Consider the following 19,881-nt stretch of genomic DNA (forward strand, 5'->3'; position numbering starts at 1 on the left):
ATTTTAAAGCGAACAACAGTTCAGTGGCATTTAGTATTTTCACATTGGTGTATAACCACCACCTCTAGTTCCAAAACATCATCACCTCACAATGAAATCCTGTACAGGTAAAGCAGTGCTCAGCATTCTCTCTCTCCCCAACCCCTGGCAACTGCCAATCTGCTTTCTGTCTTTATGGATTTATCTATTCTGATATTTCATATGAACATAATCATAAAATGTGACCATTTATATCTGGCTTCTTTCACTAAGTATAGTATGTTTGAGTTTTATTCATGTTGTAGTATGTATGAGTACTTCGTTTTTATATTCCATCTCTCTTATGCCTAGAAGTGGAATTGCTGAGTCATATGGTAATTTTATGTTTATCTTTGAGGAACCACCAAATTGTTATCCACGGTGTCTGAAACAATTTACATTCCTACCAGCAGTATATAAGGGTACCAGTCTTCACATCCTTATTAACACTTGCTGTTTTCCATTTTTGTTTTTGATTATAGCCGTTCTGGTGGGTGTGAAGTATCTCTCATTTCCCTTATGACTAATGATGTTGAGCATCTTTTTGTGTTTATTGGCCATTTCTGTATCTCCTCGCATAAGTGTCTATTCAGGTCCTTCAACCATTTTAATTAGATTGTCTTGTTTTTGAGTTTTAGGAGTTCTTTATATATTCTAGATACTAGACTCTTACCATATATATAGTTTGTATATATTTTCTCCCTTTTGTGGAATATCTTTCCACTTGATGATGTCCTTTGGTGTACAGCCTTTAAGTTTCATGAAGTCCATTTTGTCTACTTTTTTCTTTTGTTGCTTAGGCTTTTAGAGTCATATCTAAGAATCTATTGCCAAATCCCAGATCATGCAGATTTACTCCTATGTATTCTTCCTAAGAATTGCTTGATTTCAGTTTTTATATTTGGGTCATTAATCTTTTTTTAGTTAATCTTTTAAAATTTATTTATTTATTTATTTATTTATTTATTTATTTATTTATTTAGAGTGCATGGGCATGCGAACAGTGGGAGGGACAGAAGGAGAGGGAGAGAATCTCAAGCTTACTTCACTCTAAGCATGGAGTCTGGTGCGGGCTCAATGTCATGACCTCGAGATCATGACCTGAGCTCAAATTAAGAGTTGGACCCTAACTGACGGAGCCACCCAGATGCCCCTAGTTAATTTTTATATACACTGTGATGTAGGGGTCCATTTTTTTCATGTGGACATCCTGTTGTCCCAATGCCATTTGNGTATAGAGTACATCTCTAGGAAGTCCTGAGCATGAGCTGTCCACCAGTGTAACTTCATTGAGAAACAGAGTCAAAGGAGGGGAAATAGATGTCTTGTCAGGAGGAATTCTGGCATCTTAACTTTTATTCAGAAAGTCATTGTAGTTGATTAGTTATATTTTATATAATGACTTGAAATGTTTTTCCTTCTGTTTTAAATATTGTATATTTTTGCTGATGCAGATCTGTATTTATAAGGATTATGTCTCTGATAACTTTATTTCTTGTTTGCCTAAAAGGCTTCACGGAATAATACGGTAGTTAAAATCAGAGGCCCTGGAATCAGACCATCTGTATATGAATCCTAGCACTGTTTCTTTCTTGGGCAGATTACCTCGCAGAATGTCAATTCCCTTCTCTGAGATAAGAGAGATAATAGTACTTACTTTTGTGGTTGTTGTGAACCTCTTAGTGTACTGCCTATTCCTCAATATAATTAGTTATCTTTATTCTGAGTAAAGTTATATGTTATACACAGGAATGTGTAAAAACAAGGTTGTGATGTTCCATCAGTAAAAGGATAATGGGCGTTGGCTCTGTTGTTGTATTATTTGAGGTGAAATTCACATAACATTAACCATTTTAAAGCGAACAACAGTTCAGTGGCATTTAGTATTTTCACATTGGTGTATAACCACCACCTCTAGTTCCAAAACATCATCACCTCACAATGAAATCCTGTACAGGTAAAGCAGTGCTCAGCACTCTCTCTCTCCCCAACCCCTGGCAACTGCCAATCTGCTTTCTGTCTTTATGGATTTATCTATTCTGATATTTCATATGAACATAATCATAAAATGTGACCATTTATATCTGGCTTCTTTCACTAAGTATAGTATGTTTGAGTTTTATTCATGTTGTAGTATGTATGAGTACTTCGTTTTTATATTACATCTCTCTTATGCCTAGAAGTGGAATTGCTGAGTCATATGGTAATTTTATGTTTATCTTTGAGGAACCACCAAATTGTTATCCACGGTGTCTGAAACAATTTACATTCCTACCAGCAGTATATAAGGGTACCAGTCTTCACATCCTTATTAACACTTGTTGTTTTCCATTTTTGTTTTTGATTATAGCCGTTCTGGTGGGTGTGAAGTATCTCTCATTTCCCTTATGACTAATGATGTTGAGCATCTTTTTGTGTTTATTGGCCATTTCTGTATCTCCTCGCATAAGTGTCTATTCAGGTCCTTCAACCATTTTAATTAGATTGTCTTGTTTTTGAGTTTTAGGAGTTCTTTATATATTCTAGATACTAGACTCTTACCATATATATAGTTTGTATATATTTTCTCCCTTTTGTGGAATATCTTTCCACTTGATGATGTCCTTTGGTGTACAGCCTTTAAGTTTCATGAAGTCCATTTTGTCTACTTTTTTCTTTTGTTGCTTAGGCTTTTAGAGTCATATCTAAGAATCTATTGCCAAATCCCAGATCATGCAGATTTACTCCTATGTATTCTTCCTAAGAATTGCTTGATTTCAGTTTTTATATTTGGGTCATTAATCTTTTTTTAGTTAATCTTTTAAAATTTATTTATTTATTTATTTATTTATTTATTTATTTATTTAGAGTGCATGGGCATGCGAACAGTGGGAGGGACAGAAGGAGAGGGAGAGAATCTCAAGCTTACTTCACTCTAAGCATGGAGTCTGGTGCGGGCTCAATGTCATGACCTCGAGATCATGACCTGAGCTCAAATTAAGAGTTGGACCCTAACTGACGGAGCCACCCAGATGCCCCTAGTTAATTTTTATATACACTGTGATGTAGGGGTCCATTTTTTTCATGTGGACATCCTGTTGTCCCAATGCCATTTGATGAAGAGACTGTTCTTTCTGTTGTTATTACTATTGTTTTTAAATCTACCTCTTGACTAGAAAGGTACTCTAATGAAGTGATTAAGATTACTGATTCAGAAGACAGAATACTTGGATCCAAATCTGGCATTACTGCTTACTTCCTTGTGACCTTGGGCAAGTTATTTAAACTTCCTAACACTCAATTTTCTTTAAATATAAAATAATAGAAAAATCAACTCCATAGCATTAGTGTGGATATTATATATGTACAGCACTGAGCAAGATTCCTGTTAATGAGACATCAGTTTTGGCAAGAGTTACCATCAATATATGTGATTTTTTGAAGAAATTACTATTTAGTAACAACTAACTCAAATTATGGTCCATCGGGCCTAGACTAATACTTTAATTCTTCAAAAGATGGGAACTAATGAATCCAAATGAATTAAGTTAGAAAAACATTGAGTGGAAATTTAATAGTATATCAGGGCAGTTATGTATGTTATTTACACCTTAGCAACTATCCTTATTTTATGAATAAGAAACCTGAAATTTAGAATACTGATTTTGCCAAGATATCATCATATAATGATCCAGTGGCAGAGGGAGGATTCAAATCCAGGTCTGCCTCATTGGAAGTTCTGCTGCTTTACTCTGTTATGATGACTTAGTGTAGAAAAAAGGATTTAATAAACACATGATCTGTCTTCCTTCCTGGAATTTCATACAGTACTGGAGTAAGAAGAGATGAAAAGTGTGTGTGTGTGTGTGTGTGTGTGTGTGTGTGAAAGAGAGAGAGACAGGCAGACATATATATGTACCACGTAAAGCATTGCATACTATCAGTTCTCTAAGGGAATATTTTATTGTGATTTATATATACTTTTGGTTAAACCTCTGACTATAGCATATCTGCACTTAATCTTTTGTAATTTGTATAATTAATATTTATAATCCAAGTATTAATATTTGACTAATTTTTTAATATAGTGAATGAAAAAATTTTAACATCTAATAAATCAAGGTTTCTTTTTTTTTTTTTAAGATCTCCANGTTTCTTTTTTTTTTTATTAAGATCTCCAAGTCTAATATTTCAAATGGTATTGAAAAAGATTTTGGAATTCGTACATTTAGGTTTCTTTTGTGGTTCTCTTAGATGTAATAAAAGAACAGAATCGAGAATTACGAGGTACACAGAGGGCTATAATCAGAGATCGAGCAGCTTTAGAGAAACAAGAAAAACAGCTGGTAAGTAGAACATTAAATTTCAGTTTAACTTTTCAAGCAAATTTGGAAATTAGTGTTGGAATAATTAGCTAACTAAGAAAAAGACACATGGCAGGTGGTAAGTGATTTACTAAGAAATGGCATTTAATGTCTTCCTGCATTTTCTGCTTACCTTTGTTTGTGTCATTCTGCTTACTTTTATCAGGATTCTGTGTTATTCTTCTGATTATAAAGTCAAATTATTCTTCAGTTTGTAGAAGTCATGAATAGAAACACATAGAGTGGAAATAGGAAATATTGCTCAAAACACAGCTACTTCATTCTCAGTTAACAACAAAGATAAAATAGTCCTGAATAACAAGAAAGGGTTACAAGAAATAATTATGTTAACTCATAGGTATCTTACTTGATATTTTAGTGATCATTGTGTCTGTGATAATGAATGTACTTTTTAAAAATAGATTATCTTGCCCATCTTTAAATATTTTTATGTTATGTTTTTAAATGTATGTTGCTTAAAATCTTTTAAACATCATGATTGAGGTATTATTGACACGCAGTAAACTACATATTTGAAGCATACAATTTGATACATTTTGGCATATATAAACTCATGAAACCATTATTACCATCAGGGTAATGGACATATCCATCTTCCTGAATAGTTTCCTTTTTCCCTTTTTAATGTCTTTGACCTATCCTTCCCTGACTCCTTCCTCCCCAGCAAACACTTATCTGTCACTGTAGATTAATTTATATTTTCTAGACTTTATATAAATGGAATCATATTAAGTCTTTTTTTAAATATGGCTTCCTTCACTCATAATTATATTGAGATTAATCAATGTTGTTATATAATCAGTATTAATTTTTTTTTATTTACTTCATTGTATGGCTGTTTCACAGTTCATTTATCTGTTCACCAGCTAGTGGACATTTGGGTTATTTGCAGGTTTGGGCTATTTTGAATAAAGTTGCTATAAAGATGCAATTGGAGTCTTTGTGTGAACATATGTTTTCGTTTCTCTTGGGTATATTCCTAGGAGTGGGATTGCTGGATCATAGGGTAAATATATGTTTAACTATGTAAGAAACTGCTAGACAGTTTTGCAAATTGGCTGTAATGTTTTCTGTTCCCACCAGCTATATATGAAAGTAAAGTTGTTCCACATCCTGGCCAATAGTTGGCAGTCTTTTTACTTTTAATCATTCTGGTGGTGTATACTGGATTGTCATTTTAAATTGTATTTTGCTAATTGCCAGTGATGTTCGGCGTCTGTTCATGTACCTGTTTGCCATTTACGTGTCTTTTTGCCAGAGTGTCTATTGAAACATTTTACCCATTTTTATCAATGTTTTCTTTTATTTATTTCTAAGTTTTTTGTATGTTTCAAATACAAGTTCATTATTAAATATATGTTTTGCAGATATTTTCTTCAGTTACTGGTCTTGTCTTTTATTTTCCTGTTAGTGTCTTTTGTGGAACAGAAAATTTTTATTTTAATCAAGTGCAATTTATTCTTTTCTTCTATGTTTAGTACGTTCAGTGTTCCAAGAAATCTTTCCCTAACCCAAAGTCGCTAATATTTTCTCTTATGTGTTCTTCTAGAAGAATTACAGTTTCAGTTCTTACATTTAGGACTGTGAACCATACTGAATTAAATTTTACTGTGTTATCAGGTGAGGGTAGAGGTTCACTTTTGCATCTGTTGAGATGATGATCATGTAGTTTTTCTTCTTTAGTCTGTTAATGTAGTGAATTACATTTATTGATTTATTAAAGTTGAATCAAGCTTTTGCTCCATTGGTAATAACATGGTTTTTTTTGAAATATTTTTTTCAGTATGCTGAAATTTTGTTAAGAATATTTGGTGTTTGTGAAAGATACTGATTCGTAGTTATCTTTTCATGCAGTGTCTTTATTTGGTTTTGACATCTGAGTGATGTTGACTTTGAAGCATGAGTTGGTTTCTGTTACTCTTACTTTACTGGAAGAGTTTGTGTATTTCTTCCTTAAATGTCTGATAGGATTCATCAGTAAAGCCATTGGGAGGGAACTTTTCTTTGTGGATAGGTTTTTAAACTACAGATTCAATTTTTAGAAAAAACAACAGATACAGAATGGATCAGGATACCTGTCTTTTTAAATGAGCTTTGGTAGTTAACATCTGTCAAGTGATTTGTCCATGTCTACTAAATTTTAAAATGTAATGACCTATTATTCATAATATTCCCATATTATCCTTTAACATCTTTAGCATATGAAGTGATCCTTCCTTTGCATTCCTAATCTTTGTAATTTGTGTATTCTTTTTGTCTCATTCCCCCTCCCCCAATCTATCTGGCTAATGGCCTATCAATTTGAGCAATCTCTTATGAAAAAAGGCTTTGGATTTCATTAATTTTCTGTTTTTTTCTTTCCCACTATATAGATTTCTTTTATTGTTTATATTATTTTTTCCTTGTATTTACTGTTTTACTTACTCTTCTTTTTTCTACTCTCTCAATTTTGAAGCTTGCGAGATATTTCTTTTCCTTTTTTCTTTTTGTTTTTTTAATTATATTATGTTAGTCACCATACAGTACATCATTAGTTTTTGATGTAGCGTTCCATGATTCATTGTTTGTGTATGACACCCAGTGCTCCATGCAATACGTGCCTTCCTTAATACCCATCACCGGACTAACCCATCCTCCACCCACCTCCCCTCTGAAACCGTCGGTTTGTTTCCAGGAGTCCAAAGTCTCTTATGGTTCGTCTCCCCCTCTGATTCCCCCTCTTCATTTTTCCCTTCCTTCTCCTAATGTCCTCTGTGCCCTTCCTTATGTTCCACGTGTAAGTGAAACCATATGATAATTGTGAAGCTTGTGAGATATTTATCCTTTTCTAATACAAGCTTTAATGCTATAAATTTCCCTCTAAGAACTGTTTTAACTGTAACACATACATTTTGATATGTTGCATTTTCATTTTCTTGAGTCAAAATATCTTATTTTTCCTGAGATTTTTCCAACCCATGACTTATTTAGAACCATGTTGTTTAATTTCTCCTTATTTATGATATTCCTTCCTTTTCCTTACTGATTTCCAGTTTAATTTCACTGTGGTTAGAGAACATACTTTGTATGATTTCAGTCCTCTTTAATTTATTGAGTCTTGTTTTCTGAGCAAAATATGATATGTTTTGGTGATTTTCTTCTTAAACAGTGTGTATCTATAAAAAACAAGTATTCTTCTGTTGGTGATGGAGTTTTTATAAATGTTGGTTAGGTGAAGTTGATAGTATTTTTTATACATCTGTATCATTACAGATTCTCTGTCTACTTGCTGTAACAATTATAGCAATGTACTGGAGAGAGGAGTTGTTGATATCCCTCATGCTAATTGTGTTTTTGTGTCTCCTTTCAGTTCTGTCAGTTGTGCTTCACATATTTTGAAGCACTGTTCTTAGGTGCATGCACGTATAGGATTGTTTTAACATCATTATATATTGATTTCTTTGTCATTATGAAATGCCCCTTTTTATTTCTGGTAGTATTCCTTGTTCTCAAAGGGTTTTTTGTTTTTTGTTTTATCTGATGTTAATGGACATACTCCAGATTTTCAGATTTTAGCTAAGCAATTATATGGGATATATTTTCTATCCTTTTACTTAGCTTAGTTTTTCTTTTTTTTTTTAAGATTTTATTTATTTATTTGACAGAGATAGAGACAGCCAGTGAGAGAGGGAACACAAGCAGAGGGAGTGGGAGAGGAAGAAGCAGGCTCCCAGCTGAAGAGCCTGACGTGGGGCTCGATCCCATGAAGCCAGGATCACGCCCTGAGCCTAAGGCAGACGCTTAACAACTGAGCCACCCAGGCACCCCTTAGCTTAGTTTTTCTAATTAAAGTTGGTTTCTTGACATAGCATATAGTACAGTTTATGTTCTTACCTAAAATGACATCCTGTCTTTTACTGAGGTGTTAGGTGAACCTTCTCACTTAANGCGCCCTGAGCCTAAGGCAGACGCTTAACAACTGAGCCACCCAGGCGCCCCTTAGCTTAGTTTTTCTAATTAAAGTTGGTTTCTTGACATAGCATATGGTACAGTTTATGTTCTTACCTAAAATGACATCCTGTCTTTTACTGAGGTGTTAGGTGAACCTTCTCACTTAATGTGATTGTCTGTAGTGTTCTCTATATAACCTACCACTGCGCTCTTTTTGCTCTATCCCACCAACTCTTTTTTTTTTTTTCCCTTTTTCCTACTGACTTTTGGGTTGAGGTTTTTCGTTTTCTTTTGGACTCTTTGTAAATACTATAGACTTACTTTGTATTTGTGGATGAATGTACAAATTCTGTCTTTCCTGTGTAAACATGTGGAATAAATTGCCCTCTCAAATTAACTTTTTTTTTTTCCTGTGACTTTATGATTGCTTCTTCCTCTCTTCATGATCAGGGAGAAAGGGTATATGATGTGTGTTTGATTTTTTTCCTGAAGTAAATCATTAGGGACTACCTATCAATGATTGTATTCCCTTCTTTTTATTTCCTTTCTTAGGAATTAGAAATTAAGAAAATGGCTAAGATTGGTAATAAAGAAGCTTGCAGAGTTTTAGCCAAGCAGCTTGTACATCTACGGAAACAGAAAACAAGAACTTTTGCTGTAAGTTCAAAAGTCACTTCTATGTCAACACAAACGAAAGTGATGAATTCCCAGATGAAGATGGCGGGAGCTATGTCTACTACAGCAAAAGTAAGTGGGAGCCTTTATATCCGTACATTTATAGTTTTATCTAAGACATTTAAGTATCAGTATTCAAATCAGATTTAAAAGTACCTCCTGATGTATATATGGTGCAGAATCTGTAATATTTAGTAAAAGGAGTTATAATACTAGATAACCCAGGTAACTACTTCTGGATTTTTTAATTGAACTGTAGTTACCTTACAGTATTATATTAGTTTCAGATGTACATAGATTCTTTATTGATTTTTTTTTTTTAAAGATTTTATTTATTTATTTGACAGAGATAGAGACAGCCAGCGAGAGAGGGAANCCAGGTAACTACTTCTGGATTTTTTAATTGAACTATAGTTACCTTACAGTATTATATTAGTTTCAGATGTACATAGATTCTTTATTGATTTGTTTCACTATAACATTTCTTGTTTCAGGACATTTTGATTTTCCAAGGTCATGTGTAACTTCTAAATTTTTTAAATTGACTTAAGTGTTGTTTGCTTTTTTCCCCTTAAATTTTCAAAAGATTTTTGGTCTTATTTCATTAAGCTATAAGTTTTAATTACTTCTGAGTAATAATTTGCTCTTGATTCATTTTCATGTATGTGTCAGAAGGACACATGATTTCTGTCAGAAGGATTTATCAGTTAATTATGTTTAACTTATAGTCTTTATATAAAATAAATGTTTTTACTATAGAGTTTAAAAGACTGAGCTTTTTTTAGAGAGAGAGCTCATGGGTGGGACGGAGGGGAGAGGGAGAAGGAGAAGGAGAGAGAGAATCTTAAGCAGGCTCCACACTCAGCATGGAGCCCGACGTGGGGCTTGACCTCACGACCCTGAGATCATCACCCCAGCTGAAATCAAGGGCTGGATGCTTAACCAACTGAGCCACCCAGGCTTTCTGATTTTTTAATAAATAATGAGTCCCTCAATTATTGTATATGAAGTACTATAAGGAATAAGAAGACATTTAAGACAAAGGCCCTACTCTCACAGATTTTTTAGTTCAGTTCGGGATGGAGTGGGGGTAGAGAGCAGGGAGGTTAAGCTATATCTGACAGGGAAACTACCTACTACATACATCAGTTTGTGCTAAGTTTTTGTGAACTGCACAGATCTTTGAATTGAATGATCTGAAAGACTTTGCAGAAGACCTAGGTCTTAAAAANCTGTGAACTGCACAGATCTTTGAACTGAATGATCTGAAAGACTTTGCAGAAGACCTAGGTCTTAAAAATACCATTAGGTATTAAAGATAAGGAAGGAGGAGTATGAATATGAAAACCAAAAGAAAAAGCCACAGAGAAGAGAAAGTAGGAGGAGGTTCATATTGGAAAAATGGTATATACAATTGATTCTCATTATTTGAAGTAGTTAATGTTATGTTAGGTTGGGNTAGGCTGGGAACACTCCATTAGTGAATATCGCACCATTGCTCCTAGGGGAAGTACAGGGTTAGGTTCCTGTGAGCCTNTAGGTTGGGAACACTCCATTAGTGAATATCGCACCATTGCTCCTAGGGGAAGTACAGGGTTAGGTTCCTGTGAGCCTTCGGTCACAACTTTTTTGTCAACCAGCTTTTATCTAATGTTGTTTTATGTGTTTCTGTTGAAAGACACCATAGTTAATAAGTGTTGATTCATTAACATTGAACTCATGCCTAATCAAAGCTAACATGTATTTTCTCCATGAACACATCATAGTTTTGTGCACTTAGGAACACTACCCAACACTTCAGTACTATGGTTGGGGCCATCTTAATAATGGCAAAATCACCAACAAAGGGTACAAAAATGTGGCACTAAGTTGACCACAATAAGGACACTTGTTTACAGTATGAGTTGAAACAAGAAGGCCAGAATGTCATCTTGTTTGACACCAGCTGGAAACAAGCATGTTGGGCAACTCACATTTTTTGCTCTCCTCTGCGGGTCCACAGAGGAACACAAAAGCTCTGTGAGTATTGGTTTGAGGTTACAAATACATTTTAGTGAGTAGGCACATCCACAAATATGGAATCTAGAAATAATGAGGAACAACTATAGTTGTGTTTTAGATTACAGAGCACATGGAAATAGAATTTATCCATCATAGATGTGATAAGTGCAGTGACACATTATGTTCTTTAAAAAAAAATAGAGGAAGTTTCAAAAAAGTAGAGGAAGTTTCAATATTAGTTTTGTTCTGTCAGTTAACTTACTCTTGATGGATCGTTGTTATTTTACAGTGAAAAATACACAGGTAAGGGCAAAAACTTTTGTTTTCCTTTTTTCTTTCACAAATGGACAGAACTAAACATCTAATTTAGGAAAAGATCATATGTGATGATCACATACTTGAGATGGTAACCTTTCAGTGATGTGAAGGGGACAATTACTTATTTTGCAATTTTTTTTGCAGGTGGTAGGCAGGAAAAGGTACCGAATATGGGCCTGCCATATAGAGATACGTGACCTGGGATTTTCACTTAATCTTTTTAGAAATGTATTAATTCAGCAAATATTTGTTTAGACCCTGTAGGTAGGAAGTATAGCAAATGAGGGGATGAAGTGGAAAGCAAAACCAGGCAAGGGTTTAAACTGTATAGTCTGTTTCAGATTTTATTTATTTGTTTGAGAGAGAGAGAGAGAGTGGGAGGAGGAGCAGAGGGAAAAGGACAAGGAGACTCCATGCTGAGCTTGGAGTCCAATGCGGGGCTCAGTCCCAGGACCCTGATGAGATCATGACCTGACTTAAAATTGAGAGTTGGATGCTTAACCAGCTGAACCACCCAGGCGCCCCATATGGTCTATTTCAAAAACAGCCCATTTGAGAGGTAATTTAGTGTGGTGATTAGGAACATACGTTCTGGACCAGATTACTTGAGTTCAAATCTCACTTCTATTCATTAGCTTTGTGACTTTTGGTGAGTTATTTTGCCCTTCTGTGCCTTCATTCTCCATTTTTAATATAGGGAAAATGGTGGCACCTAGCACGTGAAAGATTTGTCAGGTTTAAGTAAATGTCTTTTAACTTTAAATGTTATTACATGTAAAGTGCTTAGAACAGTGGCACATAAGACTATATAGGCATTTACTGCTTTATTATTATCATTATTATCATTGTTATTAGTATTTATTGCATCAATACTGTAAGTTGCAAGTGAAGTAATATAATTTACATCAATAAATAAGGAATTTCATCTATAGTGAGTAGGATTTAACAGGGGTATCTATTCTAATCAGGGTGTCGGGGATGACTTCCCTAGGAAAATGGTGAAATCTGAAGTGTTGATAGTGAAAACAAATGGAGAGGAGCAGTCCAAGTTTGAAACAGCATATGCAAAGGTCCTGTGGCAAGAGAAAGTATGGCACATTTAAGGAAGTGAAAGATCAGTGTGGCTGGAGGGAAGTGGTGCACCATGACTAGCTTGTTAGGCAGAGTTCATTGGTGTTTAGTCTCATAGTGAAGTATGGATTTTGGCTTTTGATACTAAGAACAATGGAAAGTCACTTCAGAGGTATATGTGGGCTGGAGGGGGTGGGGGAAATCTAGTGTTATACCTAAAGGCTATTTTGGCTGTAGCATTGTATACAGAATGAGAAAAGACTGCTTGGTATCTTTGAAACTGATGTGTTTTATATTGTATGGCGTCTTTTAATACTGAACTGTATATAATACATAAATTTTATATATAATATGTATAAAATATTTTGGCCATACTAGATAGCATTTCTCTTAATGAAATAACTTGTGAATATAAAATGTAAGAATTCTTTTCACATATTTTTGCAAAACTTTGTTCTGTTCATTTCTTTTAACCATGGTTTAAAATATGTTAATGGATTAAATGTGTATGCTTTGTATCCTTTTTAATTTAGACCTCAAAAGCTTAATGAAAAATTTTATAAAATTTAAATTGTAATTCTTTTCAATTTAGACATTACCTGCTTGCCACAATGTAGGCAAATGTAGTTTTCCCATTTGAATAGCAATGGATTTTTTGTTGACAATGTTTTTTAATTACTTTTTTTTTTTTGCCTACTGTTCATATGAGTTTTTGCACCCTGGTCTTTATTACATAAATGTTAAGCAGATGGTTTCCAAGTGAGTATTTCATTTTTTTCTAGAATACTTAACACTCTTATGTTTGATTATGGCAGTATGTATATCTTTAGAAAGGCTATATCTAATTTGATATGTTCTCTTTGGACTTATTTCATAGTAAAAATGTCACATTTATGTAGCCAAAATGAATCTTTTCATATATTTAAAGACAATGCAAGCAGTTAACAAGAAGATGGATCCACAAAAGACATTACAAACAATGCAGAATTTCCAGAAGGAAAACATGAAAATGGAAATGACTGAAGAAATGAGTAAGTTTAATAACTCGTAATGAAATTTACAGTTTTTTCATCTTTGAATCAGCTAAGTTTATGTACTAGCAGCCTCATATTCTAATCCATAAAAGCACAAATGTTGAAAAAAGCAGTGATACAGCACCTTCTGAATAGATGTCTATATTATAGCTTCAGTGTATTTTTAAATTGGCAAACTATAAGGCTCAAATCTTATCAAACTTTACTGGAAGGAAAAATATAAAATATGATATGCCATATTTTTATGCCATATTGGCCTCAGCAGTTGTACTTCATTGATGAGGGGACCAAAACCAACTTGTGAATAAAATAACTCTTCCTGGTATGAATTTGGTGGTTTCAGGGTTGTGTTGATTCTTTCATACTAGAGATCATGTCTGTTTTTATTGGAGATAGAGATAATGGAGGTCTTTTGTTATTTTTTCCTTTTCCTTCCCAAAGTTATTTAATGTTTAGTTTTCTTTTTTGAATATAAACTAATTGCATTTTATAGAGGAAATATGGAGAACACAAAGGAACAAAATTTATTTAAAAAATCTATTATCACACCACCCAGACATAGTTACTGTTATATGCGTCTTTCCTATATTTTCCTGTATTTTATAGTAGTTAAATCATATTACATGTGCAATTTTGAACCTTACCCTGCTTTTAAAAAATATAATAGTATGATATTACACATGTACTTATGACCTAAACTTTCTCTGAAGTCTTTTTTTAATAGCGTTAATATTGCATAACATCAGTATTAAATATCCATTTTACTTTATTGAACCATTCTTACATTGGTAAGAGTGTCTTAAAATTTGTTGTGTATTTGCTAATCCTTTGATAAATGTTTCTACATTATTTTTGACTAAATTTCTTAAATCTTCTTAGAGTATTAAGTTTTCTAAGGCTTTTGGTTCTACCAGATTCTTCCCAGAAAGACTATCCCAGTCTTTATTTGTCGCTAATAAATAAGTGACCCTTTGCAGCATCCTGGTCAACATTGAGTCATTACTTACCATGGTATGTCAAAAGTGACATCGTTATTTCACAAAGATATTTTCTAATTGTTTTACAACTATATAGCGATATGCCACTTTAGCTCTGCTTAGCTGCCAGCATTTTAATATAATGGCATTTACTGTATAAAATAGTCTCTAATTAAATTACCAGGAATACTAAACTCACCACTGTTCAAGTATTCAATTTCAGAATATCTATTTTCCTTTTAGGAATTAATGAAATTGTATCTTTGATCAAAAATTCTTTAGCCTTGACTCTGAATCTTTACTTTGAAAAATAAGACTTTTTTGAAACATCATTAGTGAATTTTTAATGACTGTGAGAATTGTCATTTATATAATGATCACAGTATCTAACATGTTTATGTGATTTCCAGTGATGGCACAGGTGTGAGCAGATCTTAGCGGAATTAACTTTTCCATTAAGCTATAATGAAGAGAATCAATAGGCTCACACAACTCATATCTATCATAGTTCTCATTTGTATTTTAGTATTTTGCAAATGGGTCTTAAAGGATAGTAATTGTTGGTGATTACTCATTTCTTCTATGACCTAGTAAAGTACATTAACATTAGTATGTTCATCCAAAGATAAATTCAAGATTTAAATGGATGTATCTTTTTCCAGTTGAAATGTACATTGTGCGTGTGTGTATATATACATATATATGTATATACATACATACATACACACACACACAAGGTTAATTTTGTTACACCTTTTCTGAAAACATCCTTCTTTGTTAATCCCTGATTATACCTCTCTGTTCTTTCTCATCTGTCCCCTTCTTTCATTTTTTTCTGCTGCTACATCTTCATAGAGTCCCTTATAAACTTTGACCTAGACTCACTACCCTCATTATTACTTCACTAGCATCTAAATTATTTTTTCAGAAACTTACCTCTGAGGATGCCATTGAGATTCCTTTAGTGGCTTCTTGCTGACTACAAAATAAAAATCCCCAGATGTAAATCAAAAACAATTTTCAAGTCAGGCCCCTTTATTTTACCAGTGAGCATACTGAGGTCCAGAGAGGTAAAATGACTTTCTCCAAAAGTTGAATATGTACTAAATGGAAAAATTGAGACTCTAATTGAAGGCTTAACATTTGCTTTATTTCTTCAGAAATGATACTCTGGGGTTTTTTTTGTTCTTGAACATAACATAGCTTTTTCCAAATGTAGTTTATGCTATTGAGCTAACACAAAAAATCAAATTGTCAAATCATGCTCATACCAGCCAGAGATCTTAACCAGTATCAAGCTTTATTAACTACAGCAAGGACACAAGCAATTAAGATGTACATGTGAAATGGGGGGAGGGGTAGGACATCCCAAATGATTCCCCAGATCTTTCTTCCCATATCAGACATAAGCTCTTTGACCCAGAATATACACCTTTTCCATTCATGCACCTTAAATAATAACAAGAACTTACTCTACCTTGAGTGTATCCATGTTGTCTTCCACCAAGTCTTTGCTCATTCTATTCCCTCTGTCTCTGTTTGGTCAAATCCTGGGCATCATTCAAGGACCACCTCACATGTACTTCCTCCCAGTTGGATCTGATCTCTTCCCTTTAATATCTTATTTATCACAATCTGAATATTAATTTCTTTTCTACTTAAATGTAAACTACCTGAGGTCTTCATTTTTCTCTATCCATTAATTGTCTTTGTACTACATGCTAGGCACTTTGTTTCAGAAATAAACAAGACATAATCCTAATCCTAACGTGATACCTTCCATACAGAAGCTTTTCCATAAATATTTTGGGAAGGGAAGGGAGGAAGAGAGGGATAATAACAGTAATAATCTTTGCAAATTTAAATTGGATGTCATTCTTTAGACAAGTTTAATAAAATATTGAACCTTAGACTTTGTTAGAATATTCTACCTACATGTTGATTGTAAATTTAAGTTGAAAATATAATTATAGGTATTATAAAAAGAATAAATTGTTTCCCTAATATTTACAGGATATTTGATTCTTGCCTATTATTCCATGGTCAGATTTAACAGCTACTAACTAACTCAGTGAATACAGTTTGTGGAATCACATTTAAAAACTAAGCCTTTAGCTGTGAATTTCTTTTATTGTTCATTAAAGACACATTTGTAAAAATGAGAGTAGACTTGTTTTATTATAGGATAATTTGTTTGCAATGAAAAGTACTCCAGATTTAGTAACTCAAAAATGTATAAGTGATCTTCACTAACATTTGAAAATGACTTCTGTAGTTTGTGGTTCAGCTAAGTTGGCCGTTGAGTAATACACGACACACAGTTGGGCCACCTTCTAAAAATGTAAATCTAACGTGAAATCTGTTTGATAGTAACTGTAATTTTGTTTCTCCCCTCCCCCCAAGTCAATGACACACTTGATGACATTTTTGATGGCTCTGATGATGAAGAAGAAAGCCAAGATATTGTAAATCAAGTTCTTGATGAAATCGGAATTGAAATCTCTGGAAAGGTATGAATATCTTCTATCCTCGGTTGGAAATAGTTTCTACCACTTTTGTCACTTTAAGTTAGCTTTGCTCTTAGATGAATCTTTTTATATTTGAATGGTAAACATCTTCGTAGCATATCCTTTGTGTCCTTGCCCAAATGTTTGATAATGCACGTTTTTTCCCTCTTCCTTTAATACAGATGGCCAAAGCTCCGTCAGCTGCCCGAAGCTTACCATCTGCCTCCACTTCAAAGGCTACAATCTCCGATGAAGAGATTGAGCGGCAACTCAAAGCTTTAGGAGTAGATTAGTCAGAAAAACAGTAATATTTTGCTTACTTATAATTATTTAGTATAAACCAGGCACAGTGCCGATTCCTTTTACAAAACACATTTACTTGCAAAAATGAAGACCACGAGCAAACAGTTGTTTCCTAACCCGTGACTATTTTGAATCTTTTACCAAAGAATGACAAGGATGCAAAAATGGGAACAGTTTGGATTTTAATTAGAACTATTTAGGTAAAGTGATGTGTAAAATGTTTGACTTCTTTTCTGCATGGCATAGAGAAATTATATTCATTACTTAGTGTTTATGTTCTTTTTACACTGAATACAAAAATCTTGTGAAATGCCACTAGGCACCAACTAAAGAGACTTGTAAAAATATAAAACATATCATTAATTCTGTATCTGTTGCTTGTCCTTTGTTAGTGATGTGTGGTATGACCATAGGCGGTTCAGCTGCCAAATTATTTTTAAATGATCCAAAAGAAGAGTGCTATTTAAATATCTGTCTTAAAAACTGTCATGAGCTTTTCTTTTCTTTTTTTTCCTTTGGGAGAACATTCTAGTTGGTAAGTTTATTACCTTTCAAAATGTGCTTGGCACCTGCCTTAAACAGCACATATTGTGCACATCTTTAAATTATTTTAACTGACAGAAAAGACTTACATTTTAAACCAAAATTAAGACCTCTTAGAAAAATTATCCTGGCTCTCTTTTGTAAAGCTTATAAAAGTGAATTGAATGTAATCAGCAAAAACAGACACTGAATTAGTAACATTTTATAAGTAATAAAACTGTATTTTGGTCTTTCTTCCAAGAACTGAGAAAATTTTTCCCATGTGAGATATAATTTGATATGTTTAATTTTGATCTTCATTAATGTGTATATTGAACCCTCTAAATGGAAGCCATCCTTCTTAATTTAACGCTACTTGATAATACTTGACCTAAATTTTAAAATAAAAATAGCATTTTTTTCTTGCTAAATAAACTACAACTTTGTCAGAAATTATTGCCTAAATGTGTATTAATGTATTAGCAGTATTTTTTAAGGTGAAGTTGCTATGGTATTTATGTATAGGAAGTGAGAAAAAATGAAATGGCAGATTAGAGATAGAATTTAGGATTAGGTTAGTTTTAAAAAGTTATGTTGTAATATATGGGTTCTAGCATATCCCACCGTAAAAACTGTAGAGGAGATCAGATAGGTGTAACCTGGTCAACTTACGAGGATGGACATTTTGGTCTAATACCGACAATGCAAATCCATTTTAGGACTAGTCTACATGTGGCAGATGGATTGGTGGGAAGAATGAAAAGTTCAACTATATCATTTATAATTCATAAACCATTGTATGATGTTCAAAGTTCAGGTTGCATTATTGATAGTATTAGTTTCCTTGACCATTGATGGATCAAAACATTTTACTGGATTATGGAATGTTAACCCAGAACTTGTTTTGATTTTTGGATGTACATAATGATGCCAACTAACTTTATTTACTTTCTTGTTTACATGCAGGGGCTTTTGTTTTTAAAAACTATTTTGTTAAAAAAAATTCCAATAAAGATTTATTGCTGTTACACTTTTTTTTCCTTATCTTTTACTCTCTTTTTGGCTTCTGCTAAAGTTAACATTTTTATGCATATCTGGTAATTTTTCAAAAGAATGATTTTTATTATTTTCCTGGAAAGAAAATTAGGTAACTCTGCTCCTTACATTTTAACAAATGTCTGTTCTAAGAATTAGCAGTTGATACAGGACTGATGTTTGTGAATGGAGTAAGCCTAAGAATTGGTGGTTTCACATGAAATTGATCTGATGAGTCCTTTTCTAGAACTTCCAGGGGATAAACATTTTTAAATATTATTTTTAAACAGTTAAGTCTTAGTGATTTCCTTGATTTTCAGTCAAACATGGATACTACAAAAGGTGTCTCTGGGACTCAATGGAGAGAGTGGAGCCATTCTGATTTGGCTGTATTTATAAAATGCTCCTGTGGCAATTTTCACAATCATTATAAATTTATACTGTTACACTATCCTTTACTAAAAATAAAACTTATTTTCAATCCTTAAGATTAGGAAACAAGGATTCTTATACATTGAGTTCAATGAAAATATAGTTGACCCTTCAACAACGTGGATGTTAGGGGCACTCCCGCCATGCAGTCACAAGTCCACATAGAACTTTTGACTTCCCAAAAGCTTAACTATCATAGCCTACTGTAGACCAGAAGCCTTACCAACAACATGACGAGTTGATTAACACGTTATATGTATTATATATTGTACAATAAAGATAGAGAAAAGAAAATGTTAAAATCATAAGAGAAAATACATTTATGGTACTGTATTAAAAAAAACTGCATATAAGTGGACCTGCAAAGTTTAAACCCATATTGTTCAATGGTCAACGGCACTTTTTTTTTTTTTTTTTGCCTTGCTTTCCCTAACTTCCCTTTTTTGGCAAAAGGATTACTTTAACAATTGTAGTCAAACAAGATTGCCAACAGAGTGAGAGAGTATAGCAATACCTCTGTTAACAAGATGTAGCCCAGTGTCACATTCATTACTGGGTATAAAAGTCATGGGTGGGGATTTCAGGATATCAGAGAAGTGGAATGTGGTCTGAAAGTGTCAGTACTGATGATGATAACAGCTAGTCTTAGAAAACATAAAATGACCATCTGTCAGATGATTATGTTGTACGGACT

The 19,881-nt window shown here is 33.4% G+C and overlaps 1 protein-coding gene and 1 long non-coding RNA gene across 2 annotated transcripts in view; both read left to right on the top strand.

Moving 5' to 3' along the window:
- The window catches only part of CHMP2B (charged multivesicular body protein 2B), a 30,364-nt gene extending 11,615 nt beyond the window's left edge, over positions 1-18,749 (top strand). The window contains exons 2-6 of the mRNA XM_002921699.4: positions 4,252-4,343; positions 8,865-9,059; positions 13,306-13,408; positions 16,792-16,898; positions 17,078-18,749. Of these exons, the coding sequence (XP_002921745.1) occupies positions 4,252-4,343; positions 8,865-9,059; positions 13,306-13,408; positions 16,792-16,898; positions 17,078-17,188 (608 nt within the window). The 3' untranslated portion in view covers positions 17,189-18,749. The remainder of the gene's footprint in view (positions 1-4,251; positions 4,344-8,864; positions 9,060-13,305; positions 13,409-16,791; positions 16,899-17,077) is intronic.
- Positions 9,405-13,297, top strand: LOC117801591. Its single transcript, XR_004624301.1, has 3 exons — positions 9,405-10,208; positions 10,278-10,439; positions 10,528-13,297. It is a non-coding gene; the product is annotated as an uncharacterized LOC117801591 (long non-coding RNA).
- Positions 18,750-19,881: the final 1,132 nt, after the last annotated feature.

The sequence above is a fragment of the Ailuropoda melanoleuca genome, chromosome 1, assembly GCF_002007445.2.
Source record: "Ailuropoda melanoleuca isolate Jingjing chromosome 1, ASM200744v2, whole genome shotgun sequence".
Lineage (NCBI taxonomy): Eukaryota > Metazoa > Chordata > Mammalia > Carnivora > Ursidae > Ailuropoda > Ailuropoda melanoleuca.